A 21,906-nucleotide genomic window follows, 5' to 3' on the forward strand; every position below is an offset into this window, starting at 1 on the left:
CTACTTGGGGGACACCCCAGCAGCGTGCCAGGCAGACCTCCGGGGTTTAGCCGCATACTGGCCCCGACCGTACTGTGCTTGCTGCCTCATTTCTACTTGCTCAGGGTCAGCCCCTCAAAATTGTTTATTTCTTATGCACAGAAAAAGACTCCATCTAATAGAAATCATCAAAATGCAAAATGAACAACTACAAAGTACAGGTTTTTTTAAAGAAACCTAAAAAAATAAGTATACATAGGCAGGGACAGCTCCAACATTTCTAAATATGAGGGGTTTCCTATCTGGTTGGAGCGAGTGAGTGTGCGCACGCGTGTGCATGTATGTGTTAGATGTAGGTGTGTTGCTGAAGCTGTGTTTGCATAGCCAACACTTGTTTTTACTTGGATGGTCTCTTTACTTGGAGAGAAGAGTTGATGAGATTATCGGATGTGCACTGCTACTGAATCCAGGGTGTATGTACATATTATAAACATGTAGATACAGCTGTACATAAATATGAGGGCTGGGGTGGGGTGCTCAAGTTGGCATTCTCATTCATAGGCAGCATTCTAAACAGTGAAACCCTTTTGGAAAATAACTTCCTGTGCAGTTCCAGAGCCACAGAAACATTCACAAACTTTGACTCAGTGACAACAGTCTCTGGACTTTGGCTCAAACAAGTAATTCAAAGTGCAGAAAGATTTATATGCACCAAGAGGGTATAATTCAAACAATCTGTTTGTCCTCCAAGTGGAAAATGATTTCATGAATCGTAGGACACTGGTGCAGTGGAATGGTATGCAGCCTTTAACAAGGAGGAGTAGAAGATTACGTAGCCATTTGTAAACGTGCAAATTTTAATATTTCAAAACTGAATTTTGATTTAATATTTAAAAGAAAAATGTATGTATTCCATAAATATGTGAAATCATGTACACAGAAACCTGGAAGAATATATGCAAGAAACAAAAATAGTTTTTCTAGTTTCCAGAATTTCTATACTCTTCATTTTATTCTTTACTTTAAAAATAGAGAATACATATTAGGTTGAATATACATAATGCAGTAAAAGCCCTCCTCATGTTTTTGTAGAACTTGGTTCGCAGAGGAGGGAGGAGTGGAACAAGCCTGTCTTAGGAGCCAGCCTGGTCTCCCATGAGCCTGGTGGCTTCCTGATTTGTAAAATGAAGAGCTGAGGTTTGATCATCTCCAAGACCTCTAAACTATGAGCGTCCAAGAGGTCACACACATGACAATGAATCCCCAAAATACAGACACAAGGTACTACTGAAGTTCAGATAACTTTTTCCATTGTTCTATAAAAACAAACCTTAACATAACACCCCCCACTTTAAAACCTTTAGTGGCTCCCATTTGCTGTCAGAGTAAATGCAAACAGCTGAGCCCACATGGCAGAGCCCTTGGTGATTGGCCGCCAGTTTTTCCCTCCTGCCCTTTGCTTATCCTACCCCTGCCCCACTCCCATGCAGCACTCTGAGCTTCCACCACCTCCCCGCCCTGCACCTCTTGGCCTCAAGTCTGGGTCTTGGCCCATATGTTCTCTTCCTAATGATGCCATTGAATTGTGCACGTAAAAAAGTGTAAGATGGTAAATTTTATATTGTGTATATTTTACCATAATTTAAAACTAACCAACAAATTCACCCATTTAAAGTATACAATTCAATGATTTTTAGTATACTTATGGAATTGTGCAACCACCGCCTTAACCTAATTTTAGGACATTTTCATCGCCCCTCCCCTTCAAAAAAACCCCTTATACCCATGAGCAGTCACTTTGGGGAGATATTTTTAACAGGCCATGGGTGTCATGTGCTAGTCTTCTGGGACCTGACACTCATAGACCTTAGAGATTTAGTTCAACCTCCTCAGATAAAGGAATGGAGGCTCAGGGAACAGTGCCTTGGCAAAGGTAACACAGCTGATTCGTAACAGAGCCAGATCTTTTGATTTCCCGTGAAGTTATTTTCCCTAATACAAAAATGTTGCATTCCTTGCTTCCTTCAAATGGATGCTGACATTAGATTAATGGGATCAGGAAGATGCTACTCTTCTCCACTGTGGACAACTGGGCTCTTTCTCCAGCCTCCCATCTCACCTGCCATCTCACCAGAGTCTGGAAACAGAGAGTAAAGAGGGGAGAGAGGAGCATCTGCAACTGTGTAACACTCCCATGTCCTAACTCTGAGGGAAGAGGTACGAGTTTTATTGACTGTAACGTCTCAGTCTGTCTTAGGAGAGTGACTGGAAACACAGCTAGGTTCAGTGACTTTACTTTTCAGACATGTGGTCTTTTATAGTGAGGCAAGGGTAGCAGGCAGCAAACAGCAATACCATGTGTCAGAGATGCCAAGGTCGTAGACTGGCCTTTGCGGTCGTTACCCCCTTGCCATACGGCTGTTGGAAAGCAGAAGAGGTATGAGTTGAGGCTTCCATGAGTCCTGCCATTTTATGTTTCTTGCCTTTCTACTTACAGTAGCATATGGGCCCTGCACAATCTCGGCCAGGGCAGTTGTTGGATGAAAGTTGGGGTGAGGGACTAATTTAAAGCCTTCAAAACGTGTTCCAATATTCTTTTAGAACTCATTGTTCAGTTAAAGCATTTTCAACTGCCCTTGTCTCCTGGAGGACTGGGGAGGGGGCTGTGTGGTACATAAACATGGAGAATGATCCACCAGGTACCAAGACCATGGAAAATCATGTAGCTATAGACTCGGAAGCATCTAGACAAAGTCCTGAGGCCTATTCATGGTGAGGTTTGAGACTTTTTCTTCTTGTCCTTTGGTTTCTCTGGGAATCTGAGCTATCCTGCTTCTCCCTAGTTACCACTGTAACTCACCACTGGATGATGTAGCCCCCAGCTGTGCTTGGAACTTGCCAAGGCTACTCAGGAGGCAGGCACTCTACACATTCTGTGAGTTTCCATCCTGATGAGACAAACCAGAGTGGAGATTGGTGTGGGGAATGACAGGCTCCCAGATAGCGGGTTCCGTGTAGACAGTGCCCGGATTACTCATTTTAAACTCCTGGTGCCTAGCAGTGCCTGGCACAGTTGTTTGCTGAATGAATGAGTAGTAACATTTCACACCAAGTGATGCATTATTTTTTATGAAGGAATCTATTTCCCATGCATGAACTAAGAATTTAGGGGCTGGCCCAGTAAACTGGGGAATCCCAATGTAATTTGTTGTAGCTATTTCCTGAAGTAGATTTGGCACGATTCACTATTGTATCTAATACAGTTTTTGGTAATTTTAATTAATTAGAATGTAGCTTTATGGTCTGGGTCTTCAGGAAACTCATGTTCAAACATTCCTCCTGCCTAATAAGATCTGTGTTCCTCTTGAACTTGTATGACCTTATTGGAAATCAATGATTGTTTCTGGTCCTCCAGATGTAATGTAGAGGAGACCTAGATGAAATCACTATCGAAAATGGTTTGAGGTTGCAGGATGTAGAGAGCGTGCTGTCATTAAAATGAATGATTCTGCTTGGAAGAAAACTATATTTTAATCTGTGAGTATATTGTGCATGAGAGAATTTCTTTGTGCAGAGTTATTTCCCCCAAATAATTTGCCTGATCACACCTAACTCCTGGGGCTACAGCTTGTAGAAAAGGAGCTTTTCTTTCCTAGCAACTGTTGCTACGAGGGGCGTGTCTTTGGAGTCCGGGGAGAGCGAGTAGACTACACTTCCCGTGATGCTCCAGGGTGGTCTCCGTAGTGACGCACATGGTGCCCGCGAGCGGGGGAGGACAGGGCGGGGGCGGTGGCTGTGAAGGTGGGGGCGAGCTCCCCGAGTCCCGGACTCGCGCTAAGGCAGCTGCCGCTGCCGCCGCCGCCGCCATGTTGGCTTGAGGGGCGATGACAGGAGGCGGCTGCGGCGTTTGGGGCTGAAAAGTGGAGGAGGAGGAGGAGAGACAGAGGTCTGAGAGGAAGCCATTCCCGGGCTGAGGAGAGGGAGGACCAGCCTCTTCCGGGGACCGGCAGGAGTCGGCGTCGCGGGGAGCTTGCGAGGCCGGGGAGGGGAGGGGAAGGCGGAGGCAGGAGAGGAGCACCGACGAGCCGGAGACGATGCGCCCCGAGAGTCGCTGCGGCCCGGAGGCGCCCGCGGCCTGAGCCCCAGGGGCGGTGGGGTCCCCGTCCGGCCCGAGCTCCGCGCCGTCCGCGCGCGCCCCAGGCTTCGGCCTCGGCTCTCAACGAGTTAAATGCCCTTGAGCGCGGCTTCGGGCGGCCCGGCTCCCGGCCCCGGCAGCGCGAGCTGAGCCGTTTCCCCGCGCCGGCCAGTCAGCGCTCACGCGTCCATGTGTAGCTACATAGTTATCTATGTACTTCCACGCCGGGGCATTCTCCTGCTGCTTAATGAGGACTTGACTCGGGAGCAGGTGTGAATCACTGCCGGGCTGGCGAAGGAGGAAGGCGCATTTAACCCCCTCCCACCGCTCCATGCCCGTGTGTCACTCGGCTCGGTCCACCTGGCGCGGCGGGTCCTGAGGCTGCTACTGCTGCTGCTGCTGACGACGACGACGACGGGGCTGCCCTCCCGGAGTGCCCTCCGCCCCGGCCACACAGCTCCCGGGGACCGCTCCTGTCCGCACAGAACCTCGGCCGGGCCGGCACTTTGGCTCGGAAATCACTTAGTTTTGGGAAAGCACATCGCGAACTAATCAAGATCGTTAACGCTGATTTCTGTGTGGCTTGAAGACTTTTGCTCCTTTTTGTTTGTTGTATTTTTTTTTTTTGCGTGAACATCTGGTGTATATCGGCAAGATGTCCAGTAGTGTCCCGGCGGATATGGTGAGTGAAGAATAAGTTACGACACCCTTTGATTTAATTGTGGTTTACAATCTAATTTAATCATAAAGGATGCCGGCGCGGGGCGAAGGTTTGCGGGGGACTTGAAAAGCCACGGTTTTGGGAGATTTGGAGAAGTTGGAGGTGCTGGTTTCCCCCTTTTAGAAAGTACTGCTTTTAGTACGGGTTTTGTTTTTCGGTTGCGTTTTTTAAATCATTAAAGACAGTGGAGAAGCCGGAAAAATGTGGCAAGGAAGCTTGAAGTGGATAAGATCTCTCCCTCTTTGCTAGAAGCCTCTGACCACTTGGATCTTAGAGCTTCGGAAAACGTCAGTGACAGTGGGCAGAGCCGAGGACGGATGTCCCTGCTAGACCCAGACGTAGACAGGAAAACGGGAATCTTGCCCTGTGACACTGACGCGACCATTAATGCACTAGGTATAAACTTGATCTTTGCAAGAACAGGGTGGTATGCGTCTTCAAGAAAAACCCTACGAGAATTTGCTGTGAGCTTTTTGAAATGTCTGAGTCAACTAGCATGGCAACAGAAATATTAAGATGTCTGGGAATTTTCACATATCTAGGCTGACCATGTATTGGTACTTTTTATGAATATTCCAGGACTTTTAGTATCCAATATTGGTGGTACGTGTTACATCATTGGACTTTTTAAAGCTGATAACATTATTGAGCCTTGATCCTTCAATGTTGAGACTTGAAACCAAAAGTACTCTTTATTGACGCTTTTCTTTTTGTTTATAAAGGGTAAGGTTGTGTTGTGAGTTGTTGGCTGACAGTGGTAACCGGGTAGGCTTACAGTGCTGGGAGGTGGGTTTGTGTGAGTGTGAAATTACACTTTGCAGTCCTAGGGACAAACAGTGCAATTAACGAGAAGACGAATCGTCTTGCTTGTGAAAGAATTAATGTTAAAATAGTTATGCTCACTTACATTGAATTAACATTGGAGCTTCCTGTGTTTCAGCAAAAAAACAGATTGAACTTTGCTGATTGCATTTTAAAATGTCAGATGTTTCTGTAGGAGCGAATCTCATTTACAGGCTTTAAAATAATTTTAAAAATTAAATGACACTAAATGAAGGATTTTGACCTTGGTTTAAAGGCATTTTGCTTCTGTTGGGTTTCCCATTTAATGTGCTATTTAAATGCAAAGGAACCACAACGTTCTGTCTCCTGGGTGGCCACACAGCAACCTTACACTCTCCTTCCGGAGCCTTGAAACTCATGCATTGTCCTTTTAGCTTTCTCTTCCCTCCTGGTGTGCACACGGGAGAATGGTCTCCTGCCCACTTAAGGATAGCTGGCCATGGTTTCCAGTACCCCTCTCTTGAAGTTTCTGGAGAGGTCTCAGGACTGAGTTGGAAAATGTTATATTCCGTTTGATAAGTGCTTGGGCTCATCACCTCCAGCAAAATTTGCTCTGTATGAAGCCTCCATTTTATATCATCCTGCATGCTGCAAGATATGTTCACTGCTTATTCTAACACGTAGTTAGAATGAAATAGATTTATGTCATTAAAATAATGCCATTACCGGTACTTTCTCTAGGCCCAGTGATGAAGAAAAGCTGGAATGTGCGTAGCATCAATCACAAATTGAAACGCTTTGGGGAATACTGTTTTCAAGTCAGAGAAGGTTTGGAAGCTAATGTTCAGATCAGGGGACCGGGAAGTAGTTGCAAGATTTTATTAATAGCTGCAATTATAAAATATTACTAATTCTATTTTAGACCGTATTTTAAGGCCTTAACGATTCTGCAGTGCTTTGAGATCCCTTGATTAAAGGTGATATGCAAGGGCAAAGCAGTATTATGTAATAAACATATAATGCCCTGATGTTGCTATTTCAGAGTGTCTAAGGTACAGCTCAGATGAGATTGTTCTGAGTATTTTTTATGTCTCATTTTCTAGCTATTCAACTTGTTAGAGGTCTTCAGATTTTTGCCTCCTATGTTAAATAAAGCCTTTTAAACCTTCATTTACTGCTGCTTACCATCACGTTTTTGCTTAAGAAGTGCCTTCATTTGATAGGCTCCTAGAAGTCTCAACTTTTTGCAATGTAACATGACGAATATTGGTTACAAGTTGTCCAGTAAGTGCTTTATATTGTTAAACTCCTATATCTCTAATGACAACCAATTTGCGTTTACATGCATGACTTAAAGTGAGAACAGTTTTACCACCCTTAATCTTGAAAAGCCTCAGCCTCCCTGCCCCCACCTCTTTCTACAATCTGGCATTTTCCTTGCAGCGTTAAGTCTAAATTGATGAGGATAGTGCTCTTGCAAGTATGGATACATACATTTTTGCTAGGTGCAGTAAAATTTTCAAGTTTCTAAGTGGTGGCAGCTAGTATGTGCTGTTTAGAAACAAATGTTGCATTCTTTTTCCTGTTAATGATGCTTGTCAGTTGTATAGGAAAAGCCTATTTGGGAGATGAGGTGGGGCAGTGAAGCTATAACCCCCGTCATATTTTCATTAGAGATAATTTATTCTTGAGCTACCGTAATTCTTGAGCTACCGTAATTACTAAATCCATGTTTTTGGTAAATCTTCTTATGGTAATGATTGTGACTCACTTTGAAGTCGATTTTTTAACGTCTTTTTGTTTTGTAAATATAACACATTTAAAATTTATTTTACACATTCAATTTTTGTGTTTACCATAGCCTATTTTTTTAAAACCCAAATTTAGCAAGTCGATCTTTTCAGAGGGGGAGTGGCACCCCTAGTGAATGGATTTACTATACTCATTTAAAAAAAATACTTTGCAGTTGGCACTTGTCCAATTAACATTCTATAAATATGTCCTATGAATAATATAAATGTATTTACATAAAATATTTTCCTTTTTTTGCTAAAATTGATTGAGTTTAACTAGGAGATTTACTATTCCAGTGTCATAACTTACTTGTGATAAAAATCTGAAAATTTCTGAGCAGAATATCATTATAATACATTGTATTTAAATGATCCATTTCCTTTATTTCTTTTCTCAGCCCATATCGTAGGTCATGATGGGGCAATATAATTGTAGCGTGAATTGTATTAATGACTGGGTTTTCTGAAAGATAATATTTACACTTTCTAGTAGTAAAAAGGCCAAAGCCTGTGTAGATAGGGTGTTAATTTTATTTTATGGATTGGGAAAGTTATTAAGAAATAAATTGTATTTATAAAAGTATTATCTAAAACATTTGAGTTGCTATTTAGAGTTTTGGACTAAAATTGTACTTCATGATATCTTTAAAATTGAAAACCATACCTAAGAGAGAAACAATCAGTGTGAGAATGATGGCAAAACAATTTTGGTATTTGAAACATTTTAAATGATTAAACAGTTAAAAGCCCTGTATCTTTTTAAACTATTAATGTAGAAATTGTAGCAGATGTAACAATTGTTAGTCTGGGGTTAAATGAGATTTGAGTTTTTTCGGTGCTTAATGTATATTTTTATTATGTTATGTCTCTTGTGGAAGAGATATTGGAGCCCTCTGGTGGACAGGAAATTACTAAAATGAATTTCCTTTCAAAGTGAACTTTGATCATTTTTCCAAATTAAAGTAAAATGACAGGTGTAGAGTATACTAGGGAAAATGGCATGCTAGATAAAGGTCTAGAGAATACAAAATTGTTAACTTTGTAAAAAGAATATATTAAGATTCAGTGTCCCCAATTTTCTCTTTATTTACAGCTCCTTTTCATTTTTCTTTCTCTTACTAGAGCTCTTATTCCAAGTATAAGTTGGGAGGTTTTATGAAACTAAAGGGTAGATAAGTACCACTTCCATATATGTGTGTGACTTGAGCAGTTTAATAAATTATATATCCCTAATGGAAAGTTTCTCTATGTGGTGTTCTGAATTAGACATTTTTATTATTTCCCTCAGCTTTGAATGCCTTTTCCTTTCTAGCTCTGAATCCTTCTGCAGCTCATGTTCCTCTCCTGGGACAACAACCGTTTTTAGTTCATTCCAGCTCACAGTGACCTTTCCTCCTGTGCACCATTTTCTGTCATCATTTGAGATTCTACTTATACAATGTCAAAGCTGTATGGATATGTATGTGTTTTTATTATGTCGTGCTTTCTAAAACAGAATAGATGTTTAAAAACTGTTGAGTGATTTTCTTGACTCTTAAAGCATCACTGTCTTCGTTACTTATGGAAATAGTAAATATTGTTCCACACTACTACTAATGGTGTTAAATATGAAGTCTGTGATGTCGGCTTTATTACTACTTTGAATATAAAAATATGATTATAGTATTAAGATGAAGTTATTCAAATGAATGGATAAAGTACTACTTTATCCATGATGTTCTACTGGTTTTCATAATATGGAAAAATAAATATATTTTAGGAGACTGAAGTATACATTTCTTAAATATGCTCTTTAAAAATTCCCTCATTCTGCGGAAAAAAATGAAAGTGACTAGAATTCATGGTAACGAATCTCTGGGTAATAAGTCATTCTGAATCTGTAAATTTTCTGCATAAATGAAAGTTTTTGAAAATATCCCAGTCTACCAATTTTGAATTACTGTCCTGTTAATCGTAATATGCTATGCTTAATTTAACTTCTTTTTGGTGACTTGGAGCCATCATTTGAATATCATTATTTCAGTTCAATGAGCATTCATTGAATACTCCTCTATGTAAGGAAGTGTCATTCTATAAGCTACAGCAGCCATTCCCTCAGCACCTAATGTAGTAGCTACCCTCTTCACTAGATCAGTAATTTACAAAGTATGAAGAATGTCAACCGAGATGTGAGAATAGAAATATTAGAACGTCTGTCTGTTTAATTTGTGCTCCAAAAAGGAGTAAGAATTAAACTTTTATCATGTATGGGTTGGCTCTGAGGCTTTCCTAGGTCCTTATCTATCCAGGTGGTTACCATGAGTGTGTTTAGCTGAGGGAAGGTGTGGGAATTCTGTAATGTAGAGGCCAACAGCAGCACCATGAGTTTCTCCAAATTTTTGCAGTTTTTCTGTTAGAGTATATGATATAGTTACTTTTTAAAATGCCTTTTAAAAGAATTTATGATACTTTGTATTTAAACAGGGATTAGAGGTTCACTGTGAAGGTATTTAAAAGCTGAAGAACTCAAAGCTGAATTACACATTTTTATTTTACAAAAGATGAATGAATGTTCCAGATGCTGATTTTTCCCACAATGACAAGAAGCTATCAATAATATGGTGCCTAGCAGGTGTTTTTGAGAAAACAAAGACTAAGTTGTCTCTTTTAGGGTGAAATCAACATTTTAACCAGTAAGTGAGAAAGTGCCAGCTTTTTAGAAGGAACTAATGTTATGGAGAGAATATTTTGAAAACATGCTTAGATATTACCAGTATGTTGAAAAATCTTTCTTACGAAGAATTTCATTCAGTGGACGTCTTACCCATTTTTTGGAAACATAAAAAGCAACACATTTTACTTAGTTTGCAAAAATATCTGACTGACATCAGGAATACTAACATTTTAATAACATGGACATCAGGAACTGACTTTTAACAAAAACTGGTGCACATTTGTTGATAGAATAGAAATGTGATATGATTTAGCAAACCAGTGAGTGACATATTCTCCTATATGGATCTGCATCATTGTGAGCCAAGTTTTTCCATTACGACTTATGACAGCTCTTAAATCCAAGTGACAAAATACACTGAACTTCACAAATGGGGAAACCAAGATTTTAAAAAATAAAGAGGCATATTCAATAACTTCTTGCTTAAATATGGTAATAGTAATAGTACTTTTTAGCAATTGCAAGATTAAAACCAATTAATATTTTAAAGTTAATCGTTAATAGTTAAAATTAAAACTATTTTAATCTTAAATTTGTTTTAGTATGTTTTATAATATACATCAAATATATGATTTATAAAAATACATATATTTGAGGTATATGCTCAAGTATTTTATAGTTGGATGTTCAGTCAAAAACATTTAGAAGCCATTGCACAAGACAAGTTAAGATTTATGAGCATTTTAAGTTCCTGTGTTTGATCAAATTATAGTTTTTCTGTCTCTGCCTTGTTGAGCAATTATATATTTTTTTGGTCAGTATGCCTACTTATCTACCTGTAACTATTTACAGTTGCTTATTCTAATTTGCTCTGGGTGTGGAAACCAGATTTTCAAAGTTTATTAGAATAAAAATGAGCAAATGGTGTGAGAGTAGGATTTTCAGGAGTCACCCTATGCTAAATAAAGTGCATGACTGTTTCACCGACTTGATCATGTCTGTTTTGGTTACTTAGAGTTCTGTGTACTTGAGGGGCTTATTTTCTGGCTCTTAGCCATGTTCTGTCTGCAAGAGGTAGATTCTTGATAGTGAAGAACTACGTAGATGATTAAATAAATAAAATTACATGTGTAGCCTTATTTTGAACTCATAGGGGAAACAAGCTAATATTTGTTGTGTACTTGTATTTGCCAGGCAGATGCTTGGCATTTTACATGGTAACATTTCATCTTTTCCTCTTGGTGACCCTGGATAAATGTAGTTGGTATATAGATAAAGTGCTACTGCCCACCAGGTGAAGACCATCAGGAACACACATTTAGTAAACAAGTTAAGTTTACTGACTTGCTGCAGCATGGAACCTGGGAATGGAGAAGTTCTGGTAGCCTTTGGACTGTGTGGGATGATTCTAACAGAGAGTGGAGGCTAATTCTGGATGGAATGCTGTCACACATGAAGTGGGAGGGGCTCAGCAATTGGATGTCTCAGCTATCTTTGTTTAGGAGGCAGGAGAAATGAAGGGACCTGACAGGTCCCTTTAGTCATTTTGGAGCTGTAACAAGGCCATGGGAGAAATTTTGATACCTGTTGGTCTGTCTTTGTCTTTTAGAGATATCACATGTGATTATTAGCAGAGCTGATTTTTACTTTCTCAGCCTAAGTTCAGAGATAGTAAGGAGCTTGTGTGAGGTCCTGTAGCTAGTAAAAAGTAGTGCTAAGAGAGGAATGGGGCCTGATGGCGATCCTGATGGACACACTAAGCCCTCACCCGACACCCACCATACCTGAGTAAACTTGCCAGACCCTTGAGGCATATTTCCTCTCTCCCAGGACCTTGCTCCTTGCTATCACTGCTGTGGGTCTGAGCTAACACAATGGAGATGACAACCCATTTAAGTGTCTGCAAAATACTATGTAACCTCTGGGTTGGAATGCTGTAATGAAGGTGGATTGTCTTATTAATTGCTAAAGTTAAAGGGAGTTTTCTGTAAGGTCCTTGGAACTGAGTTCTCTTGTATATATATCTTTGATTTACAAAGAACTTTTTCCTATAAACTTGACCACTTGGAACGCAGAAACTGTTGGGTTGTCGGAAAAGTCATGACGCATTTTTGCAACGAAAACCAGAAAAAATACGTCATGACTTTTCCGACAACCCAATATTTTTGCTGTATATATGTAGCACAGATTGATTTGTAACAGAGTTAGTGCTTTCAGGGTAGTTTTTGTCCTCGTAATATAACTGCTTATGCCTGATGCAGATTCTCTATTGATTAAATCTAGTAGCTTTTTTTTATGGTCTAAATAAAATACATACTAGGCAATTTTCTATGGCTAGAGTTAGAGAAGGAAATGTTTTTTCCTCTGAAGAAAATTGTCCAAGTTAGGCATTATATCTTCTGTTTGTGAACTTAAATTCAGACAGTAATTCATTTTCTCGATAAAATGTTCTCTCATGATATATGTTTAATTTTCTGTACTTTCATGTAAAATTGGTGGTTTTGCCTTAGAAATATCCCTGCTTTTTTCATTTAGTCATATGTCATGAACAGCTACCCATACAATAAGTATAGAACCATATTATGATGTTGAACTGATTCTGATAGATGTACATAAGTTGTTTAGTTAATTCCATATTCATGGGCAATTAAAAGCTATTACAAACAATGAGATAATACACATTTAAAAACATATCTCTGTGCCTTGTCTGATTATTTTCTTAGGGTAAAAGTCTTAGGAGTATGTAGTTGCTGGGTGTTGGATATGTTTTAAAAATTTGGGGGGTGGAGGAGATACATATTTACCAATTTTAAAGTATCGTTGAATTTGTGGATAAACCTCACTTTTCATTATGCATTATCCTCTTATTTGCTAGATTATATTTCATTTACAATGTTTGCATTTTTGTCCATGAATGAGATTGACTAGTAAATTTGATTTCTTGTAAAGCCTTTGACAGATTTAAACATCAAGGTTATGCTGACTTCATAAAATAAGCTGGGAAGTGCTGTTTATTCTCTGGAAGAGTTTGTGAAGATCGATTTTTATTTTATCTATAAGTGTTTTTGGAAGAATTTGCTGGTGAAGCCATCTAGAGTTTTCTTGGGGGAATTATTGATTCTGTTTCTTCAATACATACAGGACTATTCACATTTTCTATTACTTAATTGTCAGTTTTGACTTCAAGGGATTTGTCCATTTGATGTAAAGTTTTCACTTTTGCTTAAAATTTTTCACAAAATCCTTTTATTATTTGTTTGCTGTTATAGTATCAATAACAATATCTGCTTTTAAAAATCTGATTGTTGGTTATTTGTTCTTCCTCTTTATCTCAATCAGTTTTCAAAGAGCCAACTTTCAGATTTAAATTTTTTTTTTTAATTTTCTGTTGGGTTCTGCTTTTACTTTTAATTCTTTCCTTCTATTTTTAAAGTTTGCTGTTCTTTTCAAGTTTCTTGAGATGAATACTTAAATCATTAATGATCAGTCTTCTTCTTTTAGTGTATGCATTTAAGTCTGAAATTTCCCTATAAATGCAACTTCAGCTGGATCTCACAAGTCTGATAGACCATATTTTTATCACTCAGTGCAAAATTTTTTTTAATTCCATTGTGGTTTCTTCTTTGATCCATGGGTTATTTAGAAATATATTTTATAATACCTAAGCATTTGTGGATTTCCTCACTATATTTTTCTTATTGATATCCAATTTAATACTACTGTGGTCTAAGATCATTCTTTCTGTGATTTCAATTGTGGGTAATTTGTTGACACTTGCTTTATAGTCAATTTTAGAAAATTGAGTATGGTGTGCTTAATATCATTTAAGCCAAGTTAGTAATCCTGTTCAAAGCCACTGTCTTACTACTGACTTGCTTATCTTTTCTAATCACTCAATTGAAAGTGTGCTAAAATCTCCAACTGGGTGAGGATTTGTCTATGTGTTCTTTTAGTTCACTGAAATTTTGCCTTATGCATTTCGAGGCTAAGTTAGTGACTGCAAATAAATTTACAATTGTTGTACAGTGTCTCTTGATTGTACCATTTTCTCTTGTGCTTGATTTAATCTCATGTTAATTTTGTACAGTAATGTGCTGTACAAGCTTGTGGCCTAGGAGCAGTAGGATACACCATATAGTCTAGATGTGTAGTAGGCTATTCCATCTGGGTTGTTGAAGTGCCTTTATGATGTTCACACAACCATGAAGTCACCTAGTAACACATTTCTCAGAACCTATCCTGTGGTTAAGCAGTGCATGACTGTATTGTGTGCTTTTGTGTGGCTTTTATTGTAATTCTTCATGGAGTTTGTAGTGTCTTGAGTCAGTGGTTTGCTATCTTTTGTCACTTTGGGAATCTTTTTAGCTGGTATTCTTTAAATATTGTTTCTATCCAAGTCTCTCCTTCTGGGACGACTACAGTTACATGTACCATGCGCGATCAAACAATACAGTGAATGTTTAAATTTAAAAAATTACAGTAAAAGACACATTGCCATTAATTCCCCTCAAAATACTCCCCCTCACTTCGAATACACTTATGATCATTCTTGCCACTTTTTGAAGCCGTTCTAGAAGTCCTCTTTTGTGAATGTCTTTAGTTGCGCTGTCGTGACTGCCTCGATGTCCTGAATAATTTTGACTTTGAGAAAGAGTCAGAAGTTGCATAGTGCCAGGTCTGGTGAATATGGTGGATGAGGACACACCGTAATGTTTTTATTTGACAGAAATTGCCATATACCAGAAAAAACGTGTGACACGGAGTGTTGTCATGATGGAAGATGATGTATGGCACACTTTAAAACACCTCTCAACTGTAGCTCACACCCGACTGACTGCACTGAACAAGTTGAAACTTGTCACACACTGTTATTAAGGTTCGACACGCCACTTCCCATATTGAAGATCCCTGCCTTCCATTGGATGACACTTGGCAGCAGCATTCACTGTAATTTTTTTATTACAACAGAAAAGCTCCCTGTCACACATTGTTTCTGGTATGTGGCGTTTTCTGTCAAATAAAAATGTTATGGTGTGTCCTCAGCCACCTTATTCACTGGATCTGGCACCATGTGACTTCTGCCTCTTCCTCAAAGTCAAAATGACTGTGAAAGGTAAATGTTTTGAATTGATTCAGGACATCGAGACAGCCACAACAGCGCAACTAAAGACACTCATGAAAGTGGAAGAACGATGGGATAAGTATGTTCGAAGAGAGGGGGAGTATTTTGAGGAGTATTAATGGCAATGTGTCTTTTACTATAGAATTTTTTTTTTTTAATTTAAACATTTACTGTATTTTTCGATCACACCTTGTATGTTAGGTCATTTCACAGTATCCATTTCCTCCCCTCCGTGTATCAGTTTGGGTATTTTTCACTGATCTGTCTTCAAGTTCACTTATCTTGTCTTCTCTGTTCAATATCCAGTTATTTGAATTATTGAGTTATTAATTTTTTTGTTTTGTCTTTTCAGTCCTAAAATTGACACAGATTCAACCTCACAATGTTCTCATCTATTTTCTTAATTATATTAATCATTATTGTAATGTTTCTGTCTGATGACATCAATACCTAAATCACCCATGAGCCTATTTCCGTTGTCTGGTTTTTAATCATTTGATCTTTTTTCCTAGAACACCTGGTAATGTTTTATTAATATTGTGATGAAAAACTATAGAGGATCAGAATGATGTTACCTTTCTCCAAATAGGATTCTCTGGCAGGCAGTTAGAAAAACATTGATCACTTTGATTCATTAGTGATTGATTTAACAGGATGCTGAATTCAGGGCACTCAAGAAATTCAAATAACCTCACTTCTAATGCATAGCTTCTAAAGTTTCACTTGAAAGCTTGGAGTATTTACCAAGATGTGTATACCTTGGCAAGCCCTGAACTCAAAGTATTGTGAAACTGGTGAGAGCTCTGCTTAGCTTTTTTTAGCCTCTTTGCAACAGCTTCTTGCTGGGTTTTCCTGCATTTCAGTCCCTGTTGTTTATGATTCAGCACATTCTGGGAGGGCAAAATTGAGCAAAACTTTGGGCTCATTCTTTGAGGTTCCTTTTTATTTGGGAGCTCTCATTCCTGGCTACTTTGATAGTATAGAATTCCAATTTTTGTCTTCCCAGCCCAGTGAGACTGATAACAAGGGCCAGGATGTTGCTACTCTCTGCTTGGCCTCTGTGCCCTATACTGGTAATTGGCAGATACCTCCAAGGGAAAAGTGGGGTTCTTCTCAGTGTGTTTCCATTCTCGATGGGCTCTTGGTCTCTCTGTGCCTTCAAATAGCTGGGGTTTTTTTCCCCTTTGTTAGCTTTTTTTTTAAAAATCTCACTTTTATAGTTCATTTCAGTGGGAAATTGGTCTGATATTGCTATTCCCTCACAGCTTGACCTGATTGCCCTTTCTTTTTGTGTAGCTAAAATTAATTAAATACTTATGTAACTGTTTTACTTACCTTGGCATCATCAGCTAAGCAGTTGTTTTAAGTCAGACATCTAGGAGTCATGCTTGATTCCTCCTTTCCCTCATCCCCCCAATCCAATCCATGTCAAAATATATCTGGAACTCATCAGCTTCTCTTCATTCCATGCTAACACCCTATTGCAAGCAGCATCTCTCTTCTGGACTACTACATTAGTCTTGGAACCAATTCTTCTACTTCCATTCATATTCCCCTGTAATACATTTTCCAAAAATAGCTTGAGTGATCTGTATGAGACATAAATTGGGTTATTTTCCCCCCTGAAAAACAGGAAACTCAGCAGGCTTCCATTGAGTAAGTACCATGGAATAAGATCACAATGCTGACCATGGCCCCGCAGAGCCCTGCATCATCTGGCGCCTGCCTGTTTCTATGATCGCCTGTCACTGGCTTGCCCTGCTTCCGCTATGCTGGCTTCCTCTCAGTTCCTCAGACAAGCCACAGGCTCTTCACACGGCTGGGCTGAGCTTTTGCATGTTATTGGTCCTTTTGCCTAAAACGCTTATCAGGATCCTTCTGTACTCTCTGTATGTGGGTAATGCCTTCTTAGTGTGCTGTCCTAAGAAACACCTTTCCTGACCACATCTAATGCTAAATTCCCTCACTCCCGTGGGTTCTGTCTCAGGACCCTGTTGGCTTCCTCCATAGCACTTGCCCCACTTTGTACTTCCTTTGTGTCTTTCTCAGAGGGCCATAGATTCTGAGTGTAGGTATGTATCTTTCTTCTGCCACTAGAGCCCCTACCTAGTATTTTGCCTTTTGTATGGAAGGTTCTTCATAAATATTTGTGGGTTAAAGGAGTGGATGACTGTGATAGGCTCTGTGCCAAGCTTAGTACTGAAACACATTTAGTGAGCTGGTGTTAGCTGCGTTTGATTAACGAGGAAAGTGAAGCTTGATCATCTTTGGTAATTTTCCTGAAGCCTGCTTTTTTGTGTTATGTTCTTGGATTGTTTTACTTCGCTAACTTTTTGGCCGTTCTTTACTTTCCTTATGTGATATCCTTTTCACTATAGCTTAAAGCTAATGGCTGTGATTATACTAATATTCTGGTATTTCAACTTTAGCTCCTTGCCTTTACTTAACATTTTATAATAGCCAAATTGTCAGAAAAGAAATTAGAAATTTGTAATGGAAGTAGAGATAGTATTAGTGCTTGAAGTGGTGGATTTGTGGTGTGGCTATCAAGTATAGGGAATGGTTTTTCAAGCTATAAAATTCTGTTATTACTTTGTGACTATAGACTTATAATTAATTACATGTATTTGAATATATTGTTACATATACAGTGAATATTTGGAGAAAACTTTTTGAGTCTTTTATACTTAAAGGACTGTTTAGTTATACAGATCTTTAATTTTAGCATTCAAAATAATCAGAACTTCCATGTTAGATATAATTTTATATCCAACTTATTAGTCTACATGTAATAATCCTGCTCTTTTTATTTCTTTGCATTATTCAGTCAAATCAACAGGTATTTGTTGAACACAAGCTGTATGCCAGGCAGATTTTTAGGCTCTGGGTTCAGTGGTCAATGAAACAGACAAAATCCCTCCCTTAATGGAGCTAAACAAAGTACATAAGTAAAATGCATAATATGTTAGATGTTGGTAAGTGCTCCAGAGGAAAATAAAGCAGGAAAGGTTTGGAGAGTGCTAAGAGAGAGTATGCCTGCGTTGTTCAAGTTTAAGTAGTATGATCAGGGAAGAGCTCACTAAGATGTTTACATTTGTGCAAAGGTCTGAAGGAGACTGGGGGGGTGGGGGGGTGGCGCGAGGTGGCAAGCCATCAAGCCATCCAGATATCTTGGGGAATCCCATTCCAGGCAGAGGAAATCATTTGATTTCTTGGTTCCTTTTCAGTTTCTTTCACTGTTTGTTCTGCTAGTCCTTCCGTTAAATTTTTGTGTTTCTCATAGTTTTTGTTTCTGCCCTTCTCTGTGCCCTAAGTGATCATTATCTTTCTCAGTAATTTGTGCAACAAACATTCATTGGATTCTGGCGTGCCAGAAAGATTCTGTCAATATCTAGAGCCAGTTTCCTCTTCTGTATCTCACTGCCTTTAACCGTGTCTTCATCCAGCTGTCGTTCCCCTTTATTTGTCCACTACTGCCTGCCTTTCACCCTTTCCCTAGGTTTGTCTTTTGAAAACACAGACCTCCTCATTTGACTGTTCTACTAAGTAAAGGCTGGCTTTCACTCACAGGCCAGTCCAGGCCATGCCGTTTAAGGCTCAGCAGTTGGGCTGCCATCCAGCCTCATCTTCCGCAGTTGCCCCCTTGTAAGTCCCCTGTGTCTGAGTTGTAAGAAATCCTCTGCTTGCCCACAGATCTTTCCATTAACTTGCATGCTTCTCTCTCATCCTGCTTAGCCTCCCCTCTCTGCTTAGCATGAGCCTTTCCTCTCCCTTCTTGCTCCATTGGCACCTTAGACTTGTTTCAATTGTACCATTAATTCCTTGGTAATGCCTTATAACTTTGTCAGTCCCCTAGTCACTCGAATTATAGCACATACTGGGAGCTCCAGACCAAAGCTGTCTCCTCGGAGGGATCAAGGGAAAATAGCCAGAGTGGCAAGACAGCTTTTCCTTCAGTGGCTGCCGGCAGTGTAACTCAAGTCCAGAGGGACACAGCCCGGGGACAGTGCTTGCTAAATCCTGTTTAGGCCTCAGCATCTCTGCTGTGACAGCCCAGAGAGCCTAGGTAGTGGGAGTCTCAGCATTACTTGCCGCACCATAGTAACACCAGGTGAGCAAGGCCAACTCCACAGAAAAGGTGGGGGAAAGGATTGGAATCCCAATTGGTCTGGAATTCAGAGCTGGGTTCATTAACCAATTCCTGTCTTGTATGCATACATGTCATTGCCTGTACTCTATCACTTGTAAGTGTTTTTATCTGTTTTCTCCACTAGACAGATATGTGCTCTTTGAGGTCAGAGAGAGGCCTTATCTCACTTACCTTTCTCTACCCCTGTGCCTAGCACACTGCCTATGCATAGAGCCTACTCAGTGAAGGTTGGATCCACACTGCAGCTTAGTCCAGTCACTTTCTGTAGTGACCAGAATGTTCTTTACCTGTGTTGTCCAATAAGGCACCTGTGGCTACTGAGCATTTACCAAGTGGCTAGTGTGACTGAGTAACTGACTTTTTATTTCATGTCAATGAATTTAAATGTTCATGTCAATGAATTTAAATGTAAATAGCTACATGTGGCTAATGGCTACTATATTGTACAGTATAGTTCCAAATGGTCCCAGATTGCTATGCTTGTGGTTTTATTTTGTAAATTTTTTTTGTTCTCTCAATCTCAGCACCAATTTTTTTGCTACTATCATTGTGTATATTGTCATCAGCCTTTCTTGAACTTTTCAGATCTTAGTCTGCATGACATACAAAGATGTAATCAAGTTTATGGAATTCTCTTCTAAAAAAGCAAATAGTCTAAGAACCTGGGAGTCATCTTTGACCTCTCTTTAACCCCAGTGAGAATGTGAAATTAGCCCTCAGGAAAGACAAGAGGGCTAAAAATGTAAATTAATGTGGGCATTCAGTTGAAGAAAAAATAACACCAATTTGAGATTACATGAATTCACCAAGAAAGGGAGCACATCCTAAAAATACAGTGCCTCTATTTAGAGGTCATAGAATTTAAAAAGTAAGAAAAGGAACAAAGTTATAGGAAAATTAAAAAGGAAAGATGATTATCATGAAAGCCATTCAAGGAGAAACCCAAGGAGGAGTAGTGGTGGGCACAGCAGATATCGCAGAGAGGTGAAGAATAATAAGGTGGTTAAAGTCCATCTCGTGTAATCTGATGAAGGCAAATGTGGTCAAAACAGTGTTTTTGTTATAATTTGCAGTTTTCTTCCATATGGAAGTGCTAAGCATAGAGGGATTAAATACGTCCACTTTTTTTTGAAGTCATTACTGTTTTTCAGTTTTTGTGTCTAACTTTTTTCAACCCTTTCTATTTGTCAAAATATTTTGCTTTGCTATTGCATATAACCTGGACAAGCATTGATAGTACTTGCTTTTTGCTCTGAAATTGAGCTTTTAAAAATCCTGCACAAGTGACTTTTTTCTGTTACCTAATAGTAGGGTTGTTGGTTCGGTAGTAACCATTCAGTTCATGCTTTGATGAAGGGCTTACTTAGAGATGTCGTGTCTTGTTAAATTCTCCATCCCTAGAGAAAGACAGTTTTACTAAAAAATTGGGACATCTTGCCTCTCAGGAGATGTTGTGAGACTCCCAGCTGGCACACGAAGCAGCAAACAGCTCTTTCATTTCCCAGAGTACTGTCTACCATAGTCCTTTGGGACTTAGCACAGGCAGCCAAGAAAAATTTTAAAAAGCTGAGAGAACTGTTCCCCTAAGTATCCTTATTCTGAAGTAGAGACGGGTTCACTCTTAGGTTGTGTATAATACAGATGTAAGCTCATTATTATATTTTTTATTTTCAAATTGTGCCAACACATGAGTCATTTCTGAAATCTCATTTCTTAATTAGAATCACTAGATACACAGCTGAAGTCTTCCTGGATGAGTTCAGGTGGCCATCCCATCACAGTCGGACAAAAGGGAGAGCAGTCTGCCCTGACATTGTAAAACCTTTTTTTTTTTTTTTTTGGTTTCCCAGTGACTTGGACCACTGTGTAAGTTATAGTTACTGAGAACTACACTAAAGATAATCACAAGAGCAGAAAGGAGAAGTCCCATAGTAGGTACATCAGATAGCACACAGGCAAGAGCAGAAGGACTCACTTCCGCTCTGTGAAAACATAGTCACATATGTAGTCATATATTATACATTTTTGCTAAAAAGTAACTTTTCTCATTGACCACCTTTGCTTTGCTAATCTTAGCATCTGATATTTTAAAGAGTAAACCAGGAAGAGTAATCATAATTATGCATTATCATGTATGTGTGTAATTGCCATTCAGCAATGAATGAAATGTGACTTATCGTCCATAGTAAGCTGAATGACATTCATCCTTTCTGTGCACTCTCAGTGTACTTGACCAGTGCATTCTAATGGGAAGCATTTATCTGGCGTGTCTTATTTTGCCCTTTCTTGACCATGGTCTATTTATTTTTTGTATTTGTATTTAAAAATCTAAACTTTATTGTTTTGTTTTTCAGTGTTTGATTTGGATTGTGTAACTGATTAGAAAAACAATAGGATTATTGTAAAACTTGTAAAATAGAAACCGTTTTAAAACAAGTAATACCATTTATAAAATTCTGTTACTGTAAATGCTGTTAATGTTTTGCTCTCTTACCTGCTAGACTTTTTCTGTGTGTGATATGTGTGTGTGTGTTTGTGTGTGTGTGTGTGTGTGTGTGTGTGTGTGTGTG

General features: G+C 39.1%; 1 protein-coding gene and 1 long non-coding RNA gene across 2 annotated transcripts in view; both read left to right on the forward strand.

Moving 5' to 3' along the window:
- The first annotated feature begins 3,781 nt into the window (after positions 1–3,781).
- UBL3 (ubiquitin like 3) overlaps positions 3,782–21,906 on the forward strand; it is a 63,561-nt gene continuing 45,436 nt past the window's right edge. The window contains exon 1 of the mRNA XM_019666353.1: positions 3,782–4,796. Within this exon, the coding sequence (XP_019521898.1) occupies positions 4,770–4,796 (27 nt within the window). The 5' untranslated portion in view covers positions 3,782–4,769. The remainder of the gene's footprint in view (positions 4,797–21,906) is intronic.
- Positions 4,807–8,925, forward strand: LOC109395398 (uncharacterized). The gene is made up of 2 exons (XR_002126647.1): positions 4,807–6,902; positions 8,724–8,925. It is a non-coding gene; the product is annotated as an uncharacterized LOC109395398 (long non-coding RNA).

The sequence above is a fragment of the Hipposideros armiger genome, unplaced genomic scaffold (assembly GCF_001890085.2).
Source record: "Hipposideros armiger isolate ML-2016 unplaced genomic scaffold, ASM189008v1 scaffold_467, whole genome shotgun sequence".
Taxonomy (NCBI): domain Eukaryota; kingdom Metazoa; phylum Chordata; class Mammalia; order Chiroptera; family Hipposideridae; genus Hipposideros; species Hipposideros armiger.